Source organism: Budorcas taxicolor, chromosome 4 (genome assembly GCF_023091745.1).
Source record: "Budorcas taxicolor isolate Tak-1 chromosome 4, Takin1.1, whole genome shotgun sequence".
Taxonomy (NCBI): Eukaryota; Metazoa; Chordata; class Mammalia; order Artiodactyla; family Bovidae; genus Budorcas; species Budorcas taxicolor.
Window position 1 is genome coordinate 50,518,519 of NC_068913.1, and position 24,907 is coordinate 50,543,425.

The 24,907-nt window shown below is 38.7% G+C and overlaps 2 protein-coding genes across 2 annotated transcripts in view; one reads left to right on the plus strand and one right to left on the minus strand.

Moving 5' to 3' along the window:
- COG5 (component of oligomeric golgi complex 5) overlaps nt 1-12,829 on the minus strand; it is a 270,198-nt gene extending 257,369 nt beyond the window's left edge. The window contains exons 1-3 of the mRNA XM_052638342.1: nt 12,736-12,829; nt 6,253-6,392; nt 3,342-3,399 (exon numbers count right to left, since the gene is read on the minus strand). Coding sequence (XP_052494302.1) covers nt 3,342-3,399; nt 6,253-6,392; nt 12,736-12,829 — 292 coding nt within the window. The remainder of the gene's footprint in view (nt 1-3,341; nt 3,400-6,252; nt 6,393-12,735) is intronic.
- A 1,794-nt stretch (nt 12,830-14,623) lies between these two features.
- The window catches only part of LOC128046593 (uncharacterized), a 64,895-nt gene continuing 54,611 nt past the window's right edge, over nt 14,624-24,907 (plus strand). Inside the window, 4 exon segments of the mRNA XM_052638734.1 lie at nt 14,624-14,733; nt 18,283-18,419; nt 22,621-22,742; nt 24,710-24,827. Coding sequence (XP_052494694.1) covers nt 18,304-18,419; nt 22,621-22,742; nt 24,710-24,827 — 356 coding nt within the window. The 5' untranslated portion in view covers nt 14,624-14,733; nt 18,283-18,303.

Genomic DNA, 24,907 nt, shown 5'->3' on the forward strand with positions numbered 1-24,907 from the left:
TTATTTTCCTCATTCACTAAACTCTTAATCATACTAGACTTTTCTTTCTTCCCTTCAAACATGCCACACTAACTCCATTTATTGGTCCCTCAGCTTACCACACTCTTCTCCCCAGAGTCATGTGGTAGCTCTTTCTCATCACTCAGATCTCAGTTCAAATATCATCTTCTCAAAGACACATCCCCTGCTCATCCTAGCTAGTAAGGGACTCCCCTTCTATCTCATCATCTATTTTGTTTTCTTTTAGAACTTACAAATACCTGAAGTTTCCTACTAACATATTTTTTTGGTCTAATTTCCTACCTAGAACATAAATATCACATGAACAGTGATTGTCACTTTTGTTCACAGGTGCCTGGTATCTAACAATTTCTCAATTACTGAGTGAGCAAATAAATTAATAAATTAAGCAATCTCTTTTTAATTAGACAGGCTTAATTGGGATTCCTGGGTGGCTCAGTTGTCAAGAATCCTCCTGCCAATGCAGGAGATGTGGGTTCAATCCCTGGGTTCGGAAGATCCCCTGGAGGAGGAAATGGCAACCTGCCAGTATTCTTGCTGGGAAAATGCCATGGACTGAGGAGCCTGGAGGGCTACAGTCCAAGGGGTCGCAAGAGTTGGACACAACTAAGTGACTGACAGGCACACACTCATGCACAATTAAACATACCTCCATAAAGACAGGGATTTTTTAATAAGGTTACAGGTGCCTGGAATCTAGCAAATTCTCAATTAAAATTTAAATGAATACATGAACAGAACAGAGAGAGTAAATTTTATTTCATTTTAGGAGATAAAGCACAGTAGATTTTACTGAATGTTTTCTTTTTTAATTAATTTTATTGGAGTGTAGTTGCTCAACCATGTTGTTAGTTTCTACAGGAATGTAAATTTTAATAATATAGGCTAAATAAAGATAACTCCAAATGAATTATATAGCACAAAATTTTACATATACAGGAGAAAAAGCAGACGAAGTAAAAAGCTGGGACACTACTCATTTTCAAATACATAACACACATCTTAAAAATTTTAATATGCTTAGAAACACACATCATGCTAACATAAATACTGATTCATACCTTCACTTCTCATGTTCAAATAATCGGGAGAATACTTTTAGATTATCATAGGAATTTACAGAAGTCAGCCTTTGTACTGCATACTTTCATCCAATGGATAATCATTCTAACTCAGTCAAATAGCATATTTTAAATGTTGTAATCACTGAAAAGCATTCAGGGGAAAATCAGCACACTACGGAACTTAACACATAGAGATAATTACCTGGCGGTCCAGTGGTTAATGTGGAGCTCTATACCAAAGTCATTGGTATAAAGCCTTTGACCAAGGTCACAAATGAGAAGCCTTGTACCAAGGTCATCTCCGGAACTGACCAAGCCCACAGCAATTGTTGCCATGAGCTTCCACCCGTCTAAACCAGCCAGCTCCAGTTCCCTGACCCCATATTAGATTTTAAAAAAAATACGCACCCTGTGCTGTGCTCAGTCACGTCCGACTCTTTGAGAACCTCCCTATAGCACCCTAAACAATCACCTAATGCCACCCAGCAAGAACTTGGTCTTGAGGCTATAAAATTGGCTACTAGCACACAAAAGCCATCAGCTCACCCTTCATCTGGCCTGCTGTTCTAAGTGTCTCCCACTATAATAAGCTCTATTCTCTCATTCTGCCTCATGTCTGAAAATTATCTTCCAATCCCTGCACAGACTGTAACAATCAGAATTCAGCACTTTCACTGCCGTAGCCCAGGGTTCAATCCCTGGTTGGGGAACTAAGATCGCACAAGCTGCATGATGCAGCCAATTAAAAAAAAAAAAGAACTAAGCATATATACGAAAACCACAGTAAGAAGTATTTTTGTTGTGATGATTTACCTACAAATATTTAAACTCAAAATCAACATACTACCATGACATCCCTATAGATTTTATAAAGGAAAAAAATCATTTATAATTTGTTTACAAAAATTACCATTAAAAACAAGGTATTGTTTCTTGCTTCCAGAAACTTATAAAATACTATGAGATTAAAAAAACTAACTTCCAATAGTAAGTCAGTACCTAGAGCCTCCTAATTTTCCCATAATTTAGGATCTATCCTAAATATTCAAGTAACAGACAAACTAATATTTTTAAAATACTATGTTCTTCATCAGGATGCATTAGAAACAGTGTATATGCTGAGAATAATACCTTTGAGTGTGTGTAAGAAATACTGGGGAAGCATTAAAGAATATTGCCTCACAAAAGGCAATATCTTTCTTCCTCAAGAATTCAGCCAACAAAGGGAAAAATCATTTAGCTTTCTTTTGATGCGCAGTGATTAATAATATAATCACAATATAAGTGGTGATGGAAAATACAGTATCAGCATTTCATATTTATGAGACGTAGTTTAACAGAATGAAAAATTCATAAAAGTAGTCAAACAAAAATAGAAGAATTCACAATAAAAATCCAATGCATTATTCTATTATATTTTCAGTTTTGAAAAGCATTTCAAAGAAGTCAAACATAATGAAAGAATTAAAGCCTATTTCCATTACTTTGGTGGAGCTGACTTTGTTTGGGGTTTGCAGGGCGTGGTGAGGGACAGTGGTTTCAGCCCCACAATGTGACTTGCTGAATCTTAGTTCCCTGACTGGGGATTGAACCTGCACCCTCAGCAGTGAAACTGCAGAGTCCTAACCTCTAACCACTGGAATTTTCTGCTTGTTTTCATTAACTCAATTATAAAAGCACTAAATATGCACTAGGAATTGTTCTAAGCATTCTGTTAATTCAAATTAGCACCATATTAGTACATATTAACACTCCTTTATGGATAAAACAGGCACAGAAAGTAACTTATCCAAACTCACACATCTAGTAGGAGGCTAAGCAATGATTTAAATCCAGAGAATTTAGCTCAAAGGTCAGAGAACCTGCTTGCCAATGCAGGAGACGTAAGAGACAGGTTCAATCGCTGGGTGAGGAAGATCCCCTGGAGGAGGGCATGGCAACCCACTCTAGTATTCTTGCCTGGAGAATCCTATGGACAGAGCAGCCTTACACGCTACAGTCCAGGGTCACAAAAAGTCGGACACACATGCTAATAAAACCGCAAAGTTTTACTGAAGTTTTGTTGGAACACAGCCACACACATTCATTTACATATTACTCAGTTGGTTTCACTCTGTAACAGCAGAGTTTAATAGCTGTAACAGAGATAATATGGCCTGCAAAGTCTTAAATTATTTACTTTCTGATCCTTCACAAGAAAAGTTACCAAGCCCTAGGCAAGCTCTATACAAAGTATAACAGTTAATGGAAACATACCTTCCAAAGACTCAATTCCAGTTGCTTGTGCCAATAAATCTTCATGTCTCGCAACGACCTGAAAATCAAGAATGAATAATCAGCATTACAAGTATTAGGTATTTTGATTTGTAACCACAATGTAGAACTGAAGGTCTCTCTCTATATGGAAAGGGGAAAAATGCTAATACAAAAGAAAAAAATACAGGTAAGAAAGGTGTGTTTGAGATGTCTGATTGGCAGGAACATAAACATGCTTAAAGCTCGACATGGTGCCAAAGAAGTCTTTTCATTAGCCGCATGTTTTCCTAGTAGGGTGTGCAGAAGGAAGATGTGCCAAAACTGAACAACAAAAACCTGCTACTTCTCACCACACTAATTAATACATGTTTTCCTTTTAAAGAGTGTTTTCAAACAGCAGGTTCTTTTAGCTCTTGAACTTAATCAGCATCATCACAACCACATTCTAATTTGCAAAGATAAAGCAGAATCAGCACCTCCCTGAACATCTCTCTGTTTCCAGCTTCCCCATGTCACAGCAAATCCTCTTTCCCATGGAAGACTGATATTTCTAAGAACATTAGGGCAGTGTGAAATGTTATATCAAAAAAAAAAAAAGGTTAGGAATTAAAGGCTACATGCAAGAGAATCCTAGAAACATCAAGAAATCAAGCAAATCTTTAGAATAATCCAGGAATCCTTTATTACAATGAATAAGAAGTTTCCTGTCTAATCTGTAAACTGAAGCTCCTCATCAGCAAAGATTCATTCACTGGAACCCTAAATCCCCCACTCTGTCCAGTGCCAAATGTCACTGTCATTCTAGCAATTTCCTCTATCACATAACTGTTACTTTTGGTCTCCTATGTCTCTTATCCGGAAGACTTCTCAGTTTTCCCCAGTCCACTGACATGGTGATTAATGCATCCATCCTAACACAATGATTTTCTTCTAATTCTCTATTCTTTGTCCCTTGTGACGCTGTGGGAAGTTTGAAAAACCTAAAACTACCCTGTTATAGCCTCCCCTGCAAGCAACTGGATGAATTTACAAGAGATTTAGAAGACAGAAGAGGAAAGCTATTTTCCCATTACTGTTTCAGCTAGTAAGCCAGATCCTGAGACCTGAGGCTTTAGAGACAGTTAGCCAAGATAGCCCTATTCATCATTCCAGAGTTCAGTTACCAGAGTTCAAGCACCCAGAAGCTGAACTTCAGCAGGGACATGGGAGTTAACAGCAGGTGCTTGCAGGCCTCTGTAGATCCTTCCACCCTGTCTATTAGCTGCCCATCCAATCCTCTATATTAAGTATCTTCCTGCTTTAAATACCTAGAGTGGTTTCTGTTTCCTGTACTAAAGTCCTGACTGATACATATCTCTGTACATCTTTTGTAATTTAAATCATCTCACTGATATTTTAAATTATTTTGATTATATTTTATTTATGAGTTCAGTCAGCATTATCCCAATTTTGCTTCTGCAGAAAAACAATTATAGCAGGTTCAGATCTTATACCAGGACTGAGATTTTTCTCAGTCCCACATCCAAAACTACTGTTAAGTATAACTTGCCCTCTCTGGGAGATGTTAAATAGTTTTTACTGATTCCTTCAGAGAAGTTACTACATGCACAGGATAAGGAAAATGCCAACCACAAAAAGGCAGAAAGAATTTCAGGTGGCTTCTGCAAAAAGCTACCCCAAGAAACAGAGGCAGAATTAAAAGTGTTTTCCCCTGCCCCCATAAACAATGTGTATTACTCTATTTAAAATAGGCATCTCTTGTCTGTCGTTATTTCTGTCTATATCTGCCACTGGTCTGTGAATGCTTAGAGCCAGGGAATATGTTCATTTTTCTATTCCCACAGACTAAAGCAAACCAGACTATTAAAACTGACTATAAATGTTTCCCAAAAAATAACTGATCTCTAACTATATAATCAGAATTTTACAGTTAAATTGACCTTAGATGTCATCCCAGTCCTAAACAAGTAGCTCTTTTAACTGATAAAGCAAGACATAAAAAAGTTTAAGGGAACATGTCTCATTTTATACCACATCTAGGTTTCCTGGTAAATAGTTCATTTATTCATGCGACTGTTCATTAATTTAAATGTTTAAGTGCCTACTCAGAAAAAAAAGGCAAGACTCAAGCGTATTATATAATATGAAAGGTAACAGCACACCTGAGACTTGGACCTATCTCATAACTCCCCTTTTGTGTCCTATCCACCACAAATTTATCAACTATCTGCAATATCATCAAATGTTACATTCTGTGTTCATGAAGTATGAACTCCTGATGGGAACAGTTTTCCTTATTCACATTATTCTGCTTCCAAAATTCCATTTTCTATTATCTTTATCAAATGTTAGTCACTCAGCTGTGTCTGACTCTTTGCAACCCCAAGAACTGTGGCCAGTTAGGCTCCTCTATCCATTGAATTCTCCAGGCAAAAACACTGGAATGGGCTGCATTTCCTTCTCCAGGGGATCTTCCTGACCCAGGGATCAAATCTGAGTCTCCTGCATTGCAGGTGGATTCTTCACCGTCTGAGCCACCAGGAAACCCTAAGACATCCTATTTTTTGCCAACCTACATTCCCTCCATATCAGATGAGATGATGAAAACAAAGTATGAATAAAAGGTCTTGGGGAAATGGGATATCCATTTTTCAACTGACAATAAGTAGCTTCCAGAAAACTTTTAAAAAATGTATCTGGAGGGACTTTCCTGGTGGTCCAGGGGTTAAGACTCCATGTCTCGGGGAACTAAGATTCCACATGCTGTGTAAAAAATTTAAAAATATATATATACTTGGGAAAATATACATTTGTTCATATAAATATGCATTTAGATTAAATAATAAAAGGATTATAAAATGATATACAATCACGCTGGAATAAACTGTATGCTCCAGAAGATTGGAATTACCTGTAAGTGTAGTTCTTTATCCAACTGACTGATTCCTTGGGCAAGTTTTGCTAGTTGTTCAGCAATTACAGCTTGATGAATAGATTGAGAAGTATAAGTCTTTACATCAAAGTCTTCATTTAAAAAATCACTGTAACACTCTAGGGAAAATATAAGAAAAATTATTAATCACATTGCACCAAACCACAGATGGAACAACAGACTGGTCTAAAATTGGGAAAGGAATTCTCAAGGTTGTATATTGTCACCCTGCTTACTTAACATATGCAAAGTACACCATGCAAAATGCAGGGCTGGATGAATCACAAGTTGGAAGCAAGACTACTGGGAGAAATATCAACAACCTCAGATATGCAGATGATACCACTCTAATGGTAGAAAATGAAGAGGAACTAAAGAGCTTCTAGATAAGAATGAAAGAAGAGAGTGAAAAAGCTAGCTTAAAAACCCAACATTCAACCGAAGATCTGGTCCCATCACTTCATGGCAAGTGGATGGGCAAAAAATGGAAACAGTGGCACATTTTATTTTCTTGGGCTCCAAAATCACTGCAGATGGTGACTGCAGCCATGAAATTAAAAGATGCTTGCTCCTTGGAAGAAAAGCTATGACAAACCTATACAGTGTATTAAAAAGCAGAGACATAACTTTGCTGACAAAGGTACACACAGCCAAAGCTACGGTTTTTCCTGTAGTCGTGTACAAAAATAAGAGTTAGACCATAAAGAAGGCTGTGTGCCAAAGAACTGATGCTTGCAAACTGTGATGCTGGAGAAGACTCTTGAGAGTCCTTTGGACAGCAAAGAGATCAAACCAGTCAATCCTAAAGGAAATCAACCCTGAATATTCACTGGAAGGACTGATGCTGAAGCTCCAATACTTTGGCCACCTGACAGAAAGAGTCCATTCATTGGAAAAGACCCTGATATTAGGAAAGACTGAGGACAGGAGGAGAAAAGGATGACAGAGAATGAGATGTTTGGATGGCATTACCGACTCAATGGACATGAGTTTGAGCAAGCTCTGGGAGACAATTAAGGACCAGGAAATCTGGTGTGCTGCAGTTCACACGGTCACAAAGAGTGAGAGACAACTTAGTGACTGAAAAACAACAAAACCACAGAAATTAAACGACAGAACAATTGTAACCACAGTTAACATATTTTGAGATCTTTCTATACATCAAAAACTAACGAAAAGGCTTTCTGTTATGAAGAAGGAATACGTGGTGGCAACAGCAGAACAGTGGCAATATTTACTAAGAATATTCCTACACATCAGGTACTGACCTAAGCACTTTATACATACTAACTCATTCAATATGCACACAGACCTGTTGGAACTCATACTAATTTACTCTATATGCACACAACCCTGCTGGAAATATCATTCTCCCCATTTCACGGGTGAGACAGGAAGAGATAAGGCATGAAACTTTGACCATCTCATTGTTTGAACCCAAGGCAGTCTAGCTCCAGAGCCCACCTCTGGACCACTACACATACTCCTAAAAGCTAGTTTTTAGGAGCACCAAAGAACTGATGCCTTCAAATTGTGATGCTGGAAAAGACTCTTTGAGAATCCCTTGGACAGCAAGGAGATCAAATCAGTCATCCTAAAGGAAATCAATCCTGACTATTCACTGGAAGGATTGATGCTGAAGCTGCAATACTTTGACCACCTGATGAAAAGACCCAATTCATTGGAAAAGACCCTGATACTAGGAAAGATTGAGGGCAGGAGGAGAAGAGGGCAGCAGGGGATACAATTGGAGAGTACCACTGACTCAAAGGACATGAGTTTGAGCAAACTGTGAAACAGTGAAAGACAGGGAAGCCTGGCATACTGCAGTCCATGGGGCCACAAAGAGTTGGACATGATTAGCAAACAACAAAAAAGCTAGTTTTATCAGTAAGTTAAAAGAAAATATTGAGAAAAGATTGAAAAAAAAAACTAGCAACAGTTTTTAACACAAGAAAACAAGGTCAACAATAAGAAAACTGACTGTGTCTGAAAATTATGGTCTCCAGGATCTCCAGATCAATGCACAAATACTGTTACAATAAAGTGAATCTGAAATTTTAAAAGAACTAGGCACACACAAACTTACAGGTATTACTGAAATTTTGGATTTATGAGTGAAATAAGTAAAAGGAAGCAGAAACCATGTTGAATGTAGGCCCTTAAGAGAAAGAAAACAGGAGTGAATATAGCTGTTAAGATAACTTTCTGTATAGAAATTCACAAATGTGTGAAAGGAAAATGGAATTATGAATTAAAAATAGATATACAGAAGTGAAGTCAATGTAGGTAAAAAGGATTATCTCCTAGCCATATCGTAGATACAGGTAAGACTGCCTTGACAAGAGATTATAAAACAAGCTATAATATAGAGTACTTTTATAAAAACTTCAGTTATCTATATTCACTATGTTTCTCAAGGGCAAAGTCTTTGTTTTCTGTACTACCACACCCACAGAGCCTGAACAATGCCTGACACACAGCAGGTATTCAATACTGGCTGAATGAATTAATCTATATATCAGCTACAAGTATCATTCTGCTAAAAGCAGAGATTCATTCTTGACTACTCTCGAAGTGGAGTGAAAGAAGGAAACTACTACTTTGGCCTTAATCCTGAGAACCCCATTTCCTTACAGTTTGCCAAGCAATTCTCAGAATCAAGGATCCCGCCAGGCAGACAAGTGGAGAAGGTTATTCCAAAAGTGAAGGTTCAGAGGCAGCAAATACGATTGTATATTCTGAGGAATAAGGATAATACTGACTTCAGTATGTCTAGATCACAATGGATATTGACAGAAAGGGTAAAGAATGGCAGGATTTGAGGTTCCAAAAGAAGGCCGGGGTGCAGTTTGAAAAGAGGCGGGTAAAACAAGCAAAATGTTCAGACTATACCCCATTTACGGTTTTACAGCCAAGAAAGAGTGCTGTGAGCCTTGTGTTGTAGAACAGTTTCTGGCAGCAGGATGGAGGATGACTGAAAAGGGATTAGCCACGCAGTGGTATACTGGGGCTGGCTCAGACTGACTTCTCAGAGCCAACTGTTAAACTTTAAGGAATTGTATGAGCCAGCTGACATCTCATGTAGGCATCTTCAAACTGACCATGCTAAGGGTATTTATACCATGAAAATTGGCATATAATACAAAAGCGGAGATTTTGCTATTTTCCCAGAAAGCTGGTTTACCAGCATACTCACTGAATAGAGCCACAGGAGCCAGTAGGGTGCTATGTTAACAGCCCAAGTGACAGGATGGAGACCAAACACAGTGGCAGTAAGAATGTCAAGGAAGCGACAAATATGACAAATATTCAGACACTACAATGTACAGGACTTAGACACAAGCTGAAAATGGGTGATTAGTTAGACCAAGGATTAAAAGATGATTTCCAAGTTTCTTGATTAACGGACATGTAACCTTTGTATAAACATGAATATGAATGTACCCTTGCCTCCACAGAACTCATAAACTATAGGAGAACAAACATACATCTAACTTACCACATACAATTAAGGACGACAGAGACTACTAGAGCAAAGGGTTAGAGGAGAGGGGTGAAAAAAATTGATTTAACTTTTTCATGTGCAGAATCTACACTATCTGTTCATACACGGGCCTTTTTAATAACTTTTTATTTTGTATTGGGGTATAGCCGATTAACAATGTTGTTTCAGGTGAATAGCCACACATATGTATGTGTGGCTGAAAGGGATTCAGCCACACATATATATGTATCCAGTCTCCCCCAAACCCCCTTGCCATCAGGCTGCCACATAACATTGAGCAGAGTTCCATATGCTATACAGTAAGTCCTTGCTGGTTACCCATTTTAAATACAGCAGTGTGTACCACATGCAGATTTTTCATATGTAGAATTAGTAGTGCTTGTTCACTATTAAGATAGAAATGTCCAGTAGACAGTGGTTCTATAGCTTAGAAGAGAGGTAAGGACCACATATGTGTATATTTGTGTACAAAGATATTAATAATCAAACAATGAGAAAAAGACCAGATGATTTAGGAAGCCACTTTAGAATGCACAAAAAAATGGGGACAACAATTCAGAAGCAGGGAAACACCAAAATTTGGAGGTAAAGATAAAAACGAAAGCAATTAAATGTTCAGAAAGAAAGAGAATGGCAAAAACCAAAATGGACAGTTTAAAGAAAGTAAATGGCCAGTAGTATCAAAGATATTTCAAAGATCAAACATAGTGAAGGCTGGATACTAATCATTGGTTTTGGAATCGGAGGAGAGAATATCCCTAATGCTTCTCTTTTATAGTTTTCTCATTCTTACAGGCATCACATCAGAAACATCTCACAAAATTTCAAACTATGCATCTACTCACCAACTCTATCAATCCTAATCTCCATCACTGGCAGATCCCTGACACAGTCAATCACTGTTATTGATGGGAATATTTACTTCCTTAGGAATGTTGTGGGAACAAGAGTGGAGTACATCACTGAATTGGGACACAATGACGACAACAAGCATCTAAAGAAAGCTGAAAAAGAGCACTTAAAGAATACGGAAATTTAAAAACAAAACAAACAAAAACCATGCAACTCACAAGCCACATGAGGAAAAGTATTTCAAAAGTCAAAACCTTTCATAAGATCAAGTAAGATAAGGACCAAAACAGTGTCCATTTGATTTATCCATGAAGCAAAGCGATCTCAATGGCACAGAATGAGAGTAACTGGTCCTGGAGGAGGCAGGGAGAAAATCCGGAACACCAAGAGGAGCGACTGTCTTTAGGAAGCAGTACACTTCTTTTATAATTAAAAACACCATGTAAAAGAAGAAAGGATGGCAACAGGTTCGGGCTAGTTCACAGATTTAATGGCAAGAAATCGAGGAAGCTCATGTCAGATTCTTTCAGGGAACTTGAAAACCATTTGTTGAGCTCAAAGGGAGTGGCTTGAAAAAAGTAAAGAAGATTTAAATCATTACTGCTGAAGATGAGAAAGACAACTAAATACGAAAATACAGAAAGCAGAACTGAGGCTTATGTACCGTCCAAAAACTGATTACAATTCCTGGAGTGAAACCTACTGAAATGAATACCCATGGGTGGCATGTACTACCTCGATGCACTTCACCTGGAGAAGTTCTATTTATACTTCAAAACCAACTCCAACTAGTCTTTTTTGACATTCCCTAACCACCAAGTTATCATCCACTTTGTATTCATGTTTTTACTTCATATATAATTCTACTGCTACCATTATAATGCTATATTACAGTGTCTAACTTTATAATTTTACAGGACTATTTCCCCTACCAAAATCATAAGCTACTTGAGTGGAAATTGTATGTGTAACAGGAGTAAAGACTTCGTAAAACTGAATTTAAATTAAGATATAAAGATGCATTAGCCAGAGATCCTAGAGAACAGGATCTAGTTCAGAAAACAACATCATTAGTAAATCTTGGCAAAAGTATATAAATTATAACCAGAAGGCAAGAAACTAAGGGCAATAATAAAGCATACAACACAGAAAACAAACAGCAATTTAGAACTTTATTTCATTCATTTATAATCTGTTTTGTTCAACAAATGTGTATGTATGCTTCTCAGTGTGATGTTCAGTTTTTTAAAACACTCTGCACCTACCATAGGTAACTCTGCAGAATATAAAAAGGGATGTTACAATGCAGTAGAAAAGACTAAGTATACAAATTATTTTTGTACAAGGTAGAACGTGATGTCGATTTGGGAAGGAAATTAAGAACAGATGAGAAGGGTCTTTAGAAACTTGAACTTTATTCTGAAAGAAAACAGATTTGGAGTACGTTAACATCAGTAATACAATTGTGTGCGCTTCTCTAACTTTTCTTATTCCTAGCAATTTGTCCAAAACTATAAATGAACTTGACTGCTATTTTCAATACATATGGCTAATCCCAGCTTGAATGAATGCTCGGAACCCTCCCCCATGTATGGTTGTGGATAAACCACTAGTAACAAACAAGCGAGCTTGTAAATGGGGCCACCTGTGCAGTCCAAGAATTTGTCAAAGGGGCGGAAGTTCCCAAATCTACATAAAAAGAGCCCCCCTTCATTAAGCGCTTGTCATCTGTCCTAGTTCTTACACTTTTCATGACATTAAACGCTTCACCCTTTGGTCAAGAACTGCGGTAGCAGTAGCTCCCGAGTGCGGAAACTCGGGACATCAGCGAAGCCTCAGGAGCATGGAGGGTAGAGCTGAAATGAGGAGCCGCCAGAAACCAGGTGTCCCCAGGGCAACCGGAAAGAAACGGGTCAGCAAGTCCCTGGGGAAACACGTCGGCAAGGCTGGCACCCAGGTGCCAGTGGGCCGGGCTGAGGGGAGTGGTCACGTCGAAACGCAAAACTTTCTGCAACGCGACGGGTTGAATCCACCACCGAGGCCCAGGTGCGGAGCAGACAGCTCCCAAGCCCCATGGCCCGACCACAGCCCGGCCCCCTTACCGTCCTGCAGGAGCTCCCGGACAGTGGCTGCAGCAGCTCCGGAACCCGGAGCCCCACGGCCAGCCATAGAGACGCCGCCGTCACCACCTTCCATGTTGGCTGGTGCGGGAGTGATGCCGTCACAGCTGCGCGCCCCGCCCAGATGATGACGCAGAATTTGGGCGCCTCCCGCTCTGCCCAGTCCGAGGCTCCCGGCGGACTAGGAGGATCCGCTCTACTGTGCTGGACCGAACCTGCCTGTGAGCGGCGTAGGGCCCGGATCTGGTGGGCACTGAGAGCCCAGCGCGTTGAGGAAGCCGAGGTCGCGGGACCGGCGCTTTCCTCCGTGTCCCGCCGTACCCCTGGTGCTAGCAGCGTTCTCCGGGCGGAGAAGAAGGTGAGCGCCAAAACGTGGCCGCGTCGTTTCCCGCTGAAGCAAGTATTTAATTAACCTAAGAACAGAGGCCTCTTGATGGAGGCAAGAGAGCGGAGGCTTCTGGGAACTTCCTTTGCACACCTCAAGTACAGCTGGCGGGTGTTAATAGCTACCTACCTGTATCTGCTTCCCTTGTGGCTCAGCTGGGAAAGAATCCTCCTGCAATGAGGGAGACATGGGTTCGATCCCTGGGTTCGGAAGATCCCCTGGAGAAGGGAAAGGTTACCCACTCCAGTATTCTGGCCTGGAGAATCCCATGGGCTGTACAAGTCGATGGTGTCGCAAAGAGTAGGACACGACTGAGCGACTTTCACGTCACCTGTATCTGCCACATGCCTTGCTTCGCATTCTTGGAATAAAGGCAGGTGGAGAAAGCTTCGAGAGGAAAGTTGCCACGAATGAATACTGGGGAGAATTAGGAAGAGCCGAAAATCGGTGAAGTAGGACAACTGAAACAGAAATAAGTGGGACTCAAAAAAAAAACCAAAAAACAAGAAATAAGTGGGACTCAGTCTATACCTACTCTCCCATGTGACAGTATCCTTAGGATTTTTCTACTGCTTAGCTTCAGCCAAGTGAGCGACACCACACTTCTTATTACAAATTGATGAATTTTCCATTTTTTTGAGCTGTAAGATCAAGTTAGTTCCCATTACATCGGCACTGTTCACCTCTGCTTCTCCCTCGGTAAATTAATAGTAAGTTAACAGGTCAGCCACACGTGTGCAAGAAGGTTAAGCATTTCTTTGTAAAAAGATCATACGTTTTCCTTGGTGTACATTAAGTGTGTACACAGGGAACCAATTTTTCCCAGTGCCAGAGCTACAGGTTCTCTTGATTCTGCTAACAGATCTTTGAGGATGTCAAATACTTAATGGTGCCAAACGCTGTTCGAGGTATTTTATATATCTAAACGTATTAGATACGCATTAGAACTCAAGCAAGCAAGCCTCAGCTCACTGCTTTATGCTTAGCCTTGACGTTGTCACAGAGGTTCTTCCCTAATATATTTGATATCAATCCTGGTGTGAATAGGATTGATTGTTCTGAATGGAGGTCTCGAAAATTGCCAAGAGCAATGTGCCCAGAGTCACATTAGATTTCATTATCAATAATATACAAAATTTGACTAATAATTTTTAAATAAGCATTGTCTTTGAATTATGGATCATTTTTCCTTTCCTGGCTGTTACCAAAAAGTTGCAGAACATTCATTCAATGAAGAATTTTGAATCTCTACCTGTATATACCAGCTTAAGTGTAAAACGTTGGACTCAATTCCTGTCTTATCCCGAAGGAGCTAAGAGAAACATATAACCCATTTAAACAAAACAATAATATCACGTGCTTTGGAGAATGTGGATTTATTTATTCCGAAGCTTGACTGCACATTAAAATCACCTGGAAAGCTTCAACAACCAATGATACCTGTATCCTAAGCCCAGATATTCACATGTAATTGTTCTGGGGTATGATTTGGGCATCCTGCTTAAAATCTCCCTACCTCATTCTAATGTACAACCAAGATTGAGAACTACTGATTTCTTCATTCAGCAAAAAAGGGGAACCCTTCTTTGTGCCATGTAAGGGAACAAGAGTGAATAAGAATGAAATTATTCCTGCTAAAGTCACAGTGACCCAGTTGCCATTGGACTACCTTTTTAGTCTTTACCTCATTCTCACTCTTCTGTGATGTGTAAGATGCCCATCCCCTCCTTCCTTTGTAATAATAATAGCCCTCTCTTGGCTTCTGAATATCACGTTTCAGGTTTATTCCTTCCACCTCCGAAGTTCATCTCACTGTCTCCTTTATATTCAAGTTTTTTCTCCCTTTTACTTAAATGTTGGTGCTTTTAATGATTTCTACACATATGGTATGGTACCCATAAGTACTTTGTCCATGTTTTTAGTTTCAACATATTACCAGAGGTTCACTTCAGTCACTCAGTCCAACGCTTTGAGACCCCATGGACTGCAGCATGCCAGACTTCCCTGTCCATCACCAACTCAAACTCATATCCATCAAGTCGGTGATGCCATCCAGCCATCTCATCCTCTGTTGTCCCCTTCTCCTCCTGCATACAATCTTCCCCAGCATCAGGGTATTTTCCAAAGAGTCAGTTCTTTGCATAAGGTGGCCAGAGTATTGGAGTTTCAGCTTCAGCATCAGTCCTTCCAGTGAATATTCAGGACTGATTTCCTTTCACATGGGCTGGTTTGATCTCCTTGAAGTCCAGGAGTCTTCAACACCACAGTTCAAAAGCATCCATTCTTCAGCGCTCAGCTTTCTTTATACTCCAACTCGCACATCCATACGTGAGTACTGGAAAAACCATAGCTTTGTTGGCCAAGTAATGTCTCTGCTTTTTTATATGCTGTCTAAGTTGGTCATATCTTCCAAGGAGCAAGCGTCTTTTTAATTTCATGGCTGCAGTCACCACCTGCAGTGATTTTAGAGCCCAAGAAAATAAAGTTTCTCACTGTTTCCATTATCTCCCCATCTATTTGCCATGAAGTGATGGGACCAGATGCTGTGATCTTCATTTTCTGAATGTTGTTTTAAGCCAACTTTTTCACTCTCTTCTTTCACCTTCATCAAGAGGCTTTTTAGTTCTTCACTTTCTGCCATCAGGGTGCTGTCATCTGCATATCTGAGTTTATTGATATTTCTCCCAGCAATCTTGATTCCAGTTTGTGCTTCCTCCAGCCCAGCGTTTCTCATGATGTACTCTGCATATAAGTTAAATAAGCAAGATGACAATATGCAGCCTTGACATACTCCCTTCCCAATTTGGAGCCAGTCTGTTGTTCCATGTTCAGTTCCAACTTTTGCTTCTTAACCTGCATACAGGTTTCTCAGGAGGCAAGTAAGGTGGTCTGGTTTTCCCATCTCTTAAAGAATTTTCCACAGTTTATTGTGATCCACAGAGTCAAAGGAACTCTCTTGCTGGAACTCTTTGGAACTCTCTTGCTTTTTCAATGATCGAACGGATGTTGACAGTTTGATCTCTGGTTTAACTTAGAGGTTAAAGACTCAATCTATATCTCTAGCTTTTTCTTAAGAACCATATCTATATAACCCTTATGAGGCATCACCACCTGGAAATCAGCTGAGTACCTCTTTGATGTGCCCAAGCATTGACTCATGTTTTACTGCCAAAGCCTGTCCATTCTTCCTTCTTGTTCTCTGTCTCATTGATTGGAATTGCCATCCACCAGGCTCTAAAGCCAAAAATGTTGACATCATCCTAATATTTTCTCTTAGCACATATAACTCGTGCTGTCATCAGGTGATTTCCAACCCTTAAATGTCTTGCTAGTTTATTTTTATTTCTAAATAGCTCCTAAATGCATTCTCTTTCCTCACTCCCAGACTCCCAGATCAGATACTCATTACACATGGCTTGGTCTACTACAGTGGCCTCCTTACTAGTATTTTATCAACACCCCTAACCCCTCCAGTGAAATCTTTCCAAGTCAGAAATCTGATCATGCTTCTATAGTGTACAAGGAGAGACAACTTACACAAGAATATATTCCCATGGAAGTATGTCATATGCACACATTAACATGTTGAATGCACATGTAAAAATTACCCACAGAGCAGGAAAAGCCCTAGAGTATAAATCTAAAAAGTCTTAGCCTGGTGTACAAAGCCCATTACTATGTAGGCACTCTCACATCCTGTCTAGTTACAGCTCAAGCAGTGCTGAACTATTCATGGTTCACTAAAAACAAGCATTTTCATGCTGCTATGGAGTTTTTTGTACTGTTCTTTGTAACTGGACACTTACCCAACTTCACTGACTCCTCTAGGCAGTTATTTCTACAATGCTGAAATTGTGTCTGAGTGTGTGTATTAACGTTATTGTGTAAGTTTATTTAATACATTTTTAAAGACACCAAAAATATTTTCATCTGTGTTCTCAGCATGTAGCAGGAAATTAATCTTTGTTGAATGGAAACAAATAAGATCAACTGGGATTCCAAGAAGATTGTCGGGGTCCTCAGGATGGGGAATTAAGAATACAGGGACTATGAGCCGAAGAAGATGGGCTCAGGGTTTAATTAAAGGTACCACTTAGTTGACACACCCACCTCTAAATGTTTATTGTCTCATGATAAATGGTGATAAACTGATAAACAGTGATCAGTAAAACTAGTTTATCTTATTCCACCTGTACATTCTACCTAAGGAAATTAAATTATTAGTTTATATTTAGTCTATATCAATACTTTCAGATTTAGCCAACCAAAAAGTTTCATGGTGAGCAATTAGACTTTTCCAAAGTTGGCCAGTATTTGTTTTTAAATTACTAAGGCCAAAATTGGAATTAGTAACAGCCAACACTATGAAATGATAAGATTTTAAGTACAGTACAGCAACTGTAAAACACTTAGGAATTACCTAATTTAATCACTTGTCCCTCTGGGTATAATTGTGATTTACTATGCAGCTATGTGATTACAATTGAGATTTTCATGAAACAATGTTCACAAAACATTTAAATGTTTAAAAATATAATTAAAAGTTTGTTTGCCTTCTGATTCAAATAAAAAGAATAGGATTTGAGAATAAGAATAAACATTAAACATACCAGTATATCTTTTGAAATGCTCAGTACTTAAGCTGTTCTGTTACTACCATTTAACTTTCCTGGATAAAAAAAGGTATTTCAAAGTGCCAGACATACTTAGTACTATATATGAATTGATTCAATCAAATTTCTTGGTTAAATCAATGCCAAACAAAGTAAAATGGAAAAACTAAAATAACATGGAAAATAATAACATGTTTTAGTTTTCCACATCCTGAGCACTTATTAATTTGAGCAGAAACTGTTACTACAGTCAGTTAAGTATAAAATTCAAAACTGCTAGTTTTTGACTTGAACAAGCATAGTTTATATAAAATATAAACATTATAATTTCACAGTGTGCTAAAAACTATCCATGACCTATAAATAAAGTCAGAATTTGGTAATATCCTATTCAATACTGTGAAAAGAAACTAAGATTCCTAAGCCTACAAAACCTAATGAAAAACTCATGTTCTTGGTAATTGAAGTTGTAAGAATGATGAGATTCAAGTGAAAGTGCCTTCCTCCATGCAAACTAATTGTCTTTTTCAGATTTGAAACAAATCTGTTTTCATGAAGAGTGACTGCATACAAACTACATCATGTCAAGAAAGAAAAAAAGATCCTATAGAAATGTTTCATTCTGGGCAGCTGGTAAAAGTCTGTGCCCCAATGGTGCGATATTCAAAGTAAGTGTTGTTAAATGGTCAATGAGCTTAGGTGTGATTTCCTTTTTATGCTCTGACTTTTTAAAAAGTAAGACCACCCCACCACATGGATCTTCAAATGCCTAGCTTTGGGACTAGGATACAGGCTTGAGTCCTGATGCTGTTACCTGCCTGGCATGTGTATGATCTAAGTGGCCACAGTATTTGTCTGTTTAAGACTGGCTTATTTCACTGAGTGTAATCCTCAAGGTTCACCCATGTGTTTCTTCCTTTTTAAGAATGAATAATATTCCATTGTGTGTATATATTACATTTTGTTTATCCATTCATTCATTCAGCCCAGCTTGAGTTGCTTGCATCTTTTGACTCTTGGGAATAATACTTCCATGAACACGGATATATAAATATCTTTTGAGACCTTGCTTTTTGTTCTTTGGGGTATTTGCTCAGAAGTGGAATTGCTAGATTACGTGGCAATTCTGTTTTTAATTTTTGAGGAATTGCCCTGCTGTTTACTATAGTAGCTACACCATTTTACATTCCTACCAGCAGTGCACAAGAGTTTCAGTTTCTCAGCATTCTCATCAGCACTTACTGTTCTGGGGGGGTTGTTGTTATTGTTTTAATAGCCATCCTAATGAATGTGAATTATCTCATTGTGGCTTTTATTTGTCTTTTTCTAGTGATGTTAAGCATCTTTCCCTGTGCTCATTGGCCATTTGGGTATCTTCTTGGGAGAAATCTCTTCAAACCCTTTGCCCATTTTTTAATCAAGATTGTTTGGTTTTTTTGTTGTCCCAGTTTTGCTTGCTCTTGAGTTTTAAGAGCTCTTTTTATTTTATAGACAGATCTTTTGTCAGATAGGTGGCTTACATATGTGTTCTCCTGGCATGTAGCTTGTCTTTTCATTCTCTTACCATGTCTTTTGCAGAGCAAAAGTTTTTACTTAATGATGAAGTCCATCTTATCAATATTTCCTTTTGCAGATTGTGCTTTTGTTTTCAAGGAAAAGAAATCTTTATGTAGCTCTAGATATTAAAGATTGTGTCCTACTTTTTTTTCTTAAAGTCTCCTAGTTTACGTTTTACGTTTAAGTTCATAATTCCTCATTTCTATGTGAGTATGAGACATAGGCTCAGGTTGGTTGGTTTATTGTTTTTGCTGACAGTTATGTATTCCAGCACCATCTGTTGAAAAGGCTGTCTTTCCATTATTGAATTACTTCTGCATCTTTATCAAAACTCAGCTGAGCATGTTTATATGGTTCTTTTTCTTCACTCTCTGGTCTATTGATCTATGTGTCCCTCTACCAGTACCACACAGTCTTGATTACTGTCAGTTCAGTTCAGTTCAGTCGCTCGGTCGTGTCCAGCTCTTTGCAACCCCATGAACTGCAGCACGCCAGGCCTCCCTGTCCATCACCAACTCCCAGAGTCCACCCAAACCCATGTGCATTGCATCGGTGATCCCATCCAACCATCTCATCCTCTGTGGTTCCCTTCTCCTCCTGCCCTCAAATCTTTCCCAGCATCAGGGTCTTTTCAGATGAGTCAGCTCTTCGTATCAGATGGCCAAAGTATTGGAATTTTAGCTTCAACATCAGTCCTTCCAATGAACACCCAGGACTGATCTCCTTTAGGATGGACTGGTTGGATCTCCTTGCAGTCCAAGGGACTCTCAAGAGTCTTCTCCAACACCACAGTTCAAAAGCATCAATTCTTTGGTGCTTAACTTTTTTTATGGTCCAACTTTCACATCCATACATGACCACTGGAAAAACCATAGCCTTGACTAGATGGACCTTTGTTGGCAAAGTAATGTCTCTGCTTTTTAATATGCTATCTAGGTTGGTCATAACATTCCTTCCAAGGAGTAAGTGTCTTTTAATTTCATGGCTGCAGTCACCATCTGCAGTGATTTTAGAGCCCAGAAAAATAAAGTCTGACACTGTTTCCACTGTTTCCCCATCTATTTCCCATGAAGTGATGGGACTGTATGCCATGATATTTGTTTTCTGAATGTTGAGCTTTAAGCCAACTTTTTCACTCTCCTCTTTCACTTTCATCAAGAGGCTTTTTAGTTCCTCTTCACTCTCTGCCATAAGGGTGGTGTCATCTGCATATCTGAGGTGATTGATATTTCTCCCGGCAATCTTGATTCCAGCTTGTGCTTCCTCCAGCCCAGCGTTTTTCATGATGTACTCTGCATATAAGTTAAATAAGCAGGGTGACAATATACATACAGCCTTGACGTACTCCTTTTCCGATTTGGAACCAGTCTGTTGTTCCATGTCCAGTTCTAACTGTTGCTTCCTGACCTGCATACAGATTTCTCAAGAGACAGGTCAGGTGGTCTGGTATTCCCATCTCTTTCAGAATTTTCTGCAGTTTATTGTAATAAATCTTGAAATTAAGTAATCTGATAAATCCCACTTTTCTTTTTCAAAATTGTTTTAACTGTTTAGTTTCTTTGCCTTTCCAAATGAATTTTAGGATGATCTTTTCTCTACCTACAAAAAAAAATCTTAGTGGAATTTTCATAAGAATTGTATTAAATATGCATATCAATTTGGGGAGAATTGAATTCCTTGTTGTGTTGAGTCTCCTTATAAACACAGTATCTCTCCATTTATTTAGATCTTTGATTTCCTTCATTAGTGTTAAGTGTTATATAGTTTTCAGCATACAAATTCTGTCCATATTTTGTAAGGCTTACACTCAGTTATTATACTTTTAATTGTGGTGCTCATGTGTTCATTGCTGGTATATAGAAGTAAAACTGCTTTTTGTGTTTTATTCTTACGTTCTGTGAATTTGCTATGTTTACTTATTGCTTCTAGGAGGTTCCTCTTATAAATTCCTTAGGATTGTCTAAGTAGTTATGTCACTTGCAAATAGAGATAGTTTTACTTCTTCCTTTCTGTCTGATGCCTTTCATTTCATTTTCATGGCTCATTGCACTGCCTAAAGTTCCAACACCGTGCTGAATAAGAATGATGAGAGCAGACATCTCTCCCTTGTCCTTGATCTGGTGGGGAAAGTATTCTTTCACCTTTAAGTATCATATGAAGTGTAGAATTTTTTGTGTATGTTCCTCATCAACTTGAGAAAGTTCCCTCTATTCCTGTTTTTCTGGGAGGTTTTAGTTTTTAATCCTGAATGTTGTTTTGTCAAGTGCTTTTTCTGCATCAGTTGATACCATCATGTGATTTTTTTTTCTCCAGCCTGTTAATATGGTGGATTACAGTGCTTGATTCTGAATGTTGAAACTTCTGCTCTAACTAGCTTTTTCTGATACCACCACAGCAGGGGAAGGATGAGAAAGCACCGCCTCATTACTCTCAGGTAGAGGTAGAAGTCTAGGTTTTCCACTTGGTCTCCTTTGACACCCCAGGGGCATAAGGCTCCTCATTACCACTGAGCAGGGCTAAGAGTTCCAGCTCCGCATGCAGGGGGTGGCCTGGTAACTGCTGGGCAATGATGAAAGGCCTGGCTCTTCACTAAGCATTCTCTGACACTGTTCCCGGGGTGAGGGAGAAGGCTGCCTTGCTGCTGCACTGTTGGTGTGGAATTCCAGGCTCCCCACTTGGTCTCCACTGGTAGCCTCCTTGTTTCTGGCCAGCAAGGATTAAAGTTCCAGTTTCCTACCTGGCATTGCCTAACACCACTGTGGAGGGGTGTTAGAGAACTTTGTGACAGCTTTGGAAGGCTAGAAGTCGAGGCTCCCTACTCAAGCTTTACTTGTGGAGGTGCAGGCCACAGATTTTCCTCTGGTGTTGGGCTAGCATAGAGTCATTATTACCTAAAAGCTTGCTAAGCTGCACCCTTCTTGGTCCTTGGGGTGAAATGAGCGGGCTTTTGCTGGGGATGTTTTTGTCTGCATCCATTGCTGTTTCCAGGTTGCCAGCTTCTTCAGTTTCAAACCTAGGATATTTGAGGGAAAAACAAAACTCGGAGAACTCACCATTGTCATTCCTTAGGTCCTGCCCAAGGTCACTAGCCTGTCTGCTCTCTTCTCTCCCCCTTTCAGAGTTTGCTTATGTTTGTTTTGTATATAATATCCAGAGTTTTTAGTTACACTAAGCAGGAGGGATAGGAAGAGTACATCTACTGCATCTTTCCGTAGCAGAACTTTTATTAATATTTAATGAATAACTAAACTCTGAAGAAGATAGTATTATCATGCTTTCTGAATGCCTAATTAAAGTTTTATATGCTCACAGGTTGTCTTTTAGAACACTAGTCAGAAAATACAATTGTGATCTGTGCTATACACCAATGATAGTTGCTGCTGATTTTGTCAGATCTGCAAAAGCCAGAGACAGTGAATTTACCACAAATCAAGGTATGTGAAAGCCAGAGTTTGCTGTCCTTGTAAAACTTAAAAAACAAAACAACAACAAAAAAACTCAACACTCTTGTCTAATCAGACAACAGAATTTGAAGAGTTTATTTTAAAATCTTTAATGTGTTTTTCCTCAGCACCTTGTAAACTATGAATAATTTGTCAAAGTGTAAGTCAGCCTCCATTCAGGGCCCCATTCTGTCACCTGGCAGATTCCTGTCTCACTGCCACCAGCCATATCCCACCCCAAACTGTCCTGCAGACAGCCCCAAGTGAGCACTCTAGAACTTAAATTTGATCACTTCTTTTCCCTAACTCAAAATCTTCCTTAGACCTCTCATCACCTAAAGCAGTGGTTCTCAAAGTGATTTCCCAGACCACTTAGCATCAGCATTATCTGAAAACTCATTAGAAATGGAAATTCTAGACTCCACTCCAAGCCTGCTTAATCAGAAACTCTGGGTATGTCACAAGCAATCTGTGTTTTTAAAAGCTCTTCAGGTGCTTCTGAGGTTGCTAAAGATGGAGAGCCACTGACCTAAAGAGGAAAATTCCAGCACGTGTAGATAATAGAAAGTTCTTCATGATCTAGAACACTGAACACATTTTCTGCAGCTTTATCTTCCATCAGTTTTTCTCCATGGCCCACCACTTTATTCTTCAAAATACTAAGTTATTTTAAGTCCCTGAACATGCTCTAATCTCTCACACTGCTCCACCTAGAGTATCCTTCATAGTCAGGCCTGTCCCCTTATCCCTGTCTCTTTGGGAAAGGACACTTCATACTTCTTAATGCTCTAAAGTTGTGACCAAGGAACTCTCCTAATCACACTCCATTTATGTCCATTGCCTAAGCACAGACTTTCTGTTTTACTTAATCGTACTGTACTGTGATTTCCTCCTTACGTGTCTGTCTCTCCCACTAGACTATGGGCTTCTTGAGGGTTGGAATTTTTTTCTTGTGGATTTGTATCCTCAGCTTCTACCCCAACACTGAAAATACATTTGACCAATAAATGATTGTTAAATTGAAATTTTATAACTCTCAAGTTACGAAACAGAAAGAACCCTACCTATATCCTCAGGAGTAAGGAAAGGGCACAGATAATACTCAAAGACAAACTAAAAACTTGAGAAAATAGAATATTTTATGCTTATGATAAGATAGCAGAGCTAATTGTTTTATTTTTAAATTTAAATAATAAAAAGGGAGCAACCAAAAGAAAAATTGCACATAGAGAACTCTGCAAAAAGTATGGAGAGAAAGGCTACAAATAAAAAATATGTTGTTACATATACAGTGTAGGATAAGTTGTAAGGAAACCAGAACTGTCATCCATATTGGTGTATATGTATATCGGTAAACTCTTCTAAGAAAATTTTACAGTATCTTTCAAGATGTTAATACCTGCCCAGGAGTTATACTCCTAGGATTTTACTTCATGAATATACTCACAAAAATATGTATATAAAGTATCTTCATCATTGTTTGCAAGAGTCTCAAATAAAAAACAGTCTGTAGTTCACCATCATAGTGGAATATGCACTAAAAACAAGAAAATAGGTCTGCATATAGATCTCAGGTACATCAGGGGAAAACACCATAGAGATAGTAATGTATTTAGAATGTTCACATTTGCTTAAATTTTACAGGTCTTCGTAATGTTTTAGAATGCAGTATAATCTCACCTTTAGGAAAGGAGTCTGTTTGGCAAAAATGTTATACTTTTCATTTTATCAAATTTTGTACTGTTTGAATTTGTACCAAGTCTAAATTGCAATAATAATTGCAATTAAATTAAATTGTAATAATTTAAAATATTTTAAATTATTTTAATGCTATATGGTTTGAACACATGCTTTAGTCTAAAAATAGAATTTTATCCTGTACAAACATTAAAATTTGTTATCTCATGTGTGTGTGTGTGTTTCTGTAAATTTTAATGTTGAGCTATTCATTTTATCAGGTGATTGCCCATTGATTGTTCAGTTTGCTGCTAATGATGCAAGACTTTTATCTGATGCTGCTCGTATAGTCTGTCCTTATGCGAATGGAATAGACATTAACTGTGGTTGCCCTCAGAGGTAAAGCTCAAAGAAGTTGGAAAAATTCTCAAAAGATTAGGAAAAACTAGGGAACATGGTAAACTATGATTCTGGTATTC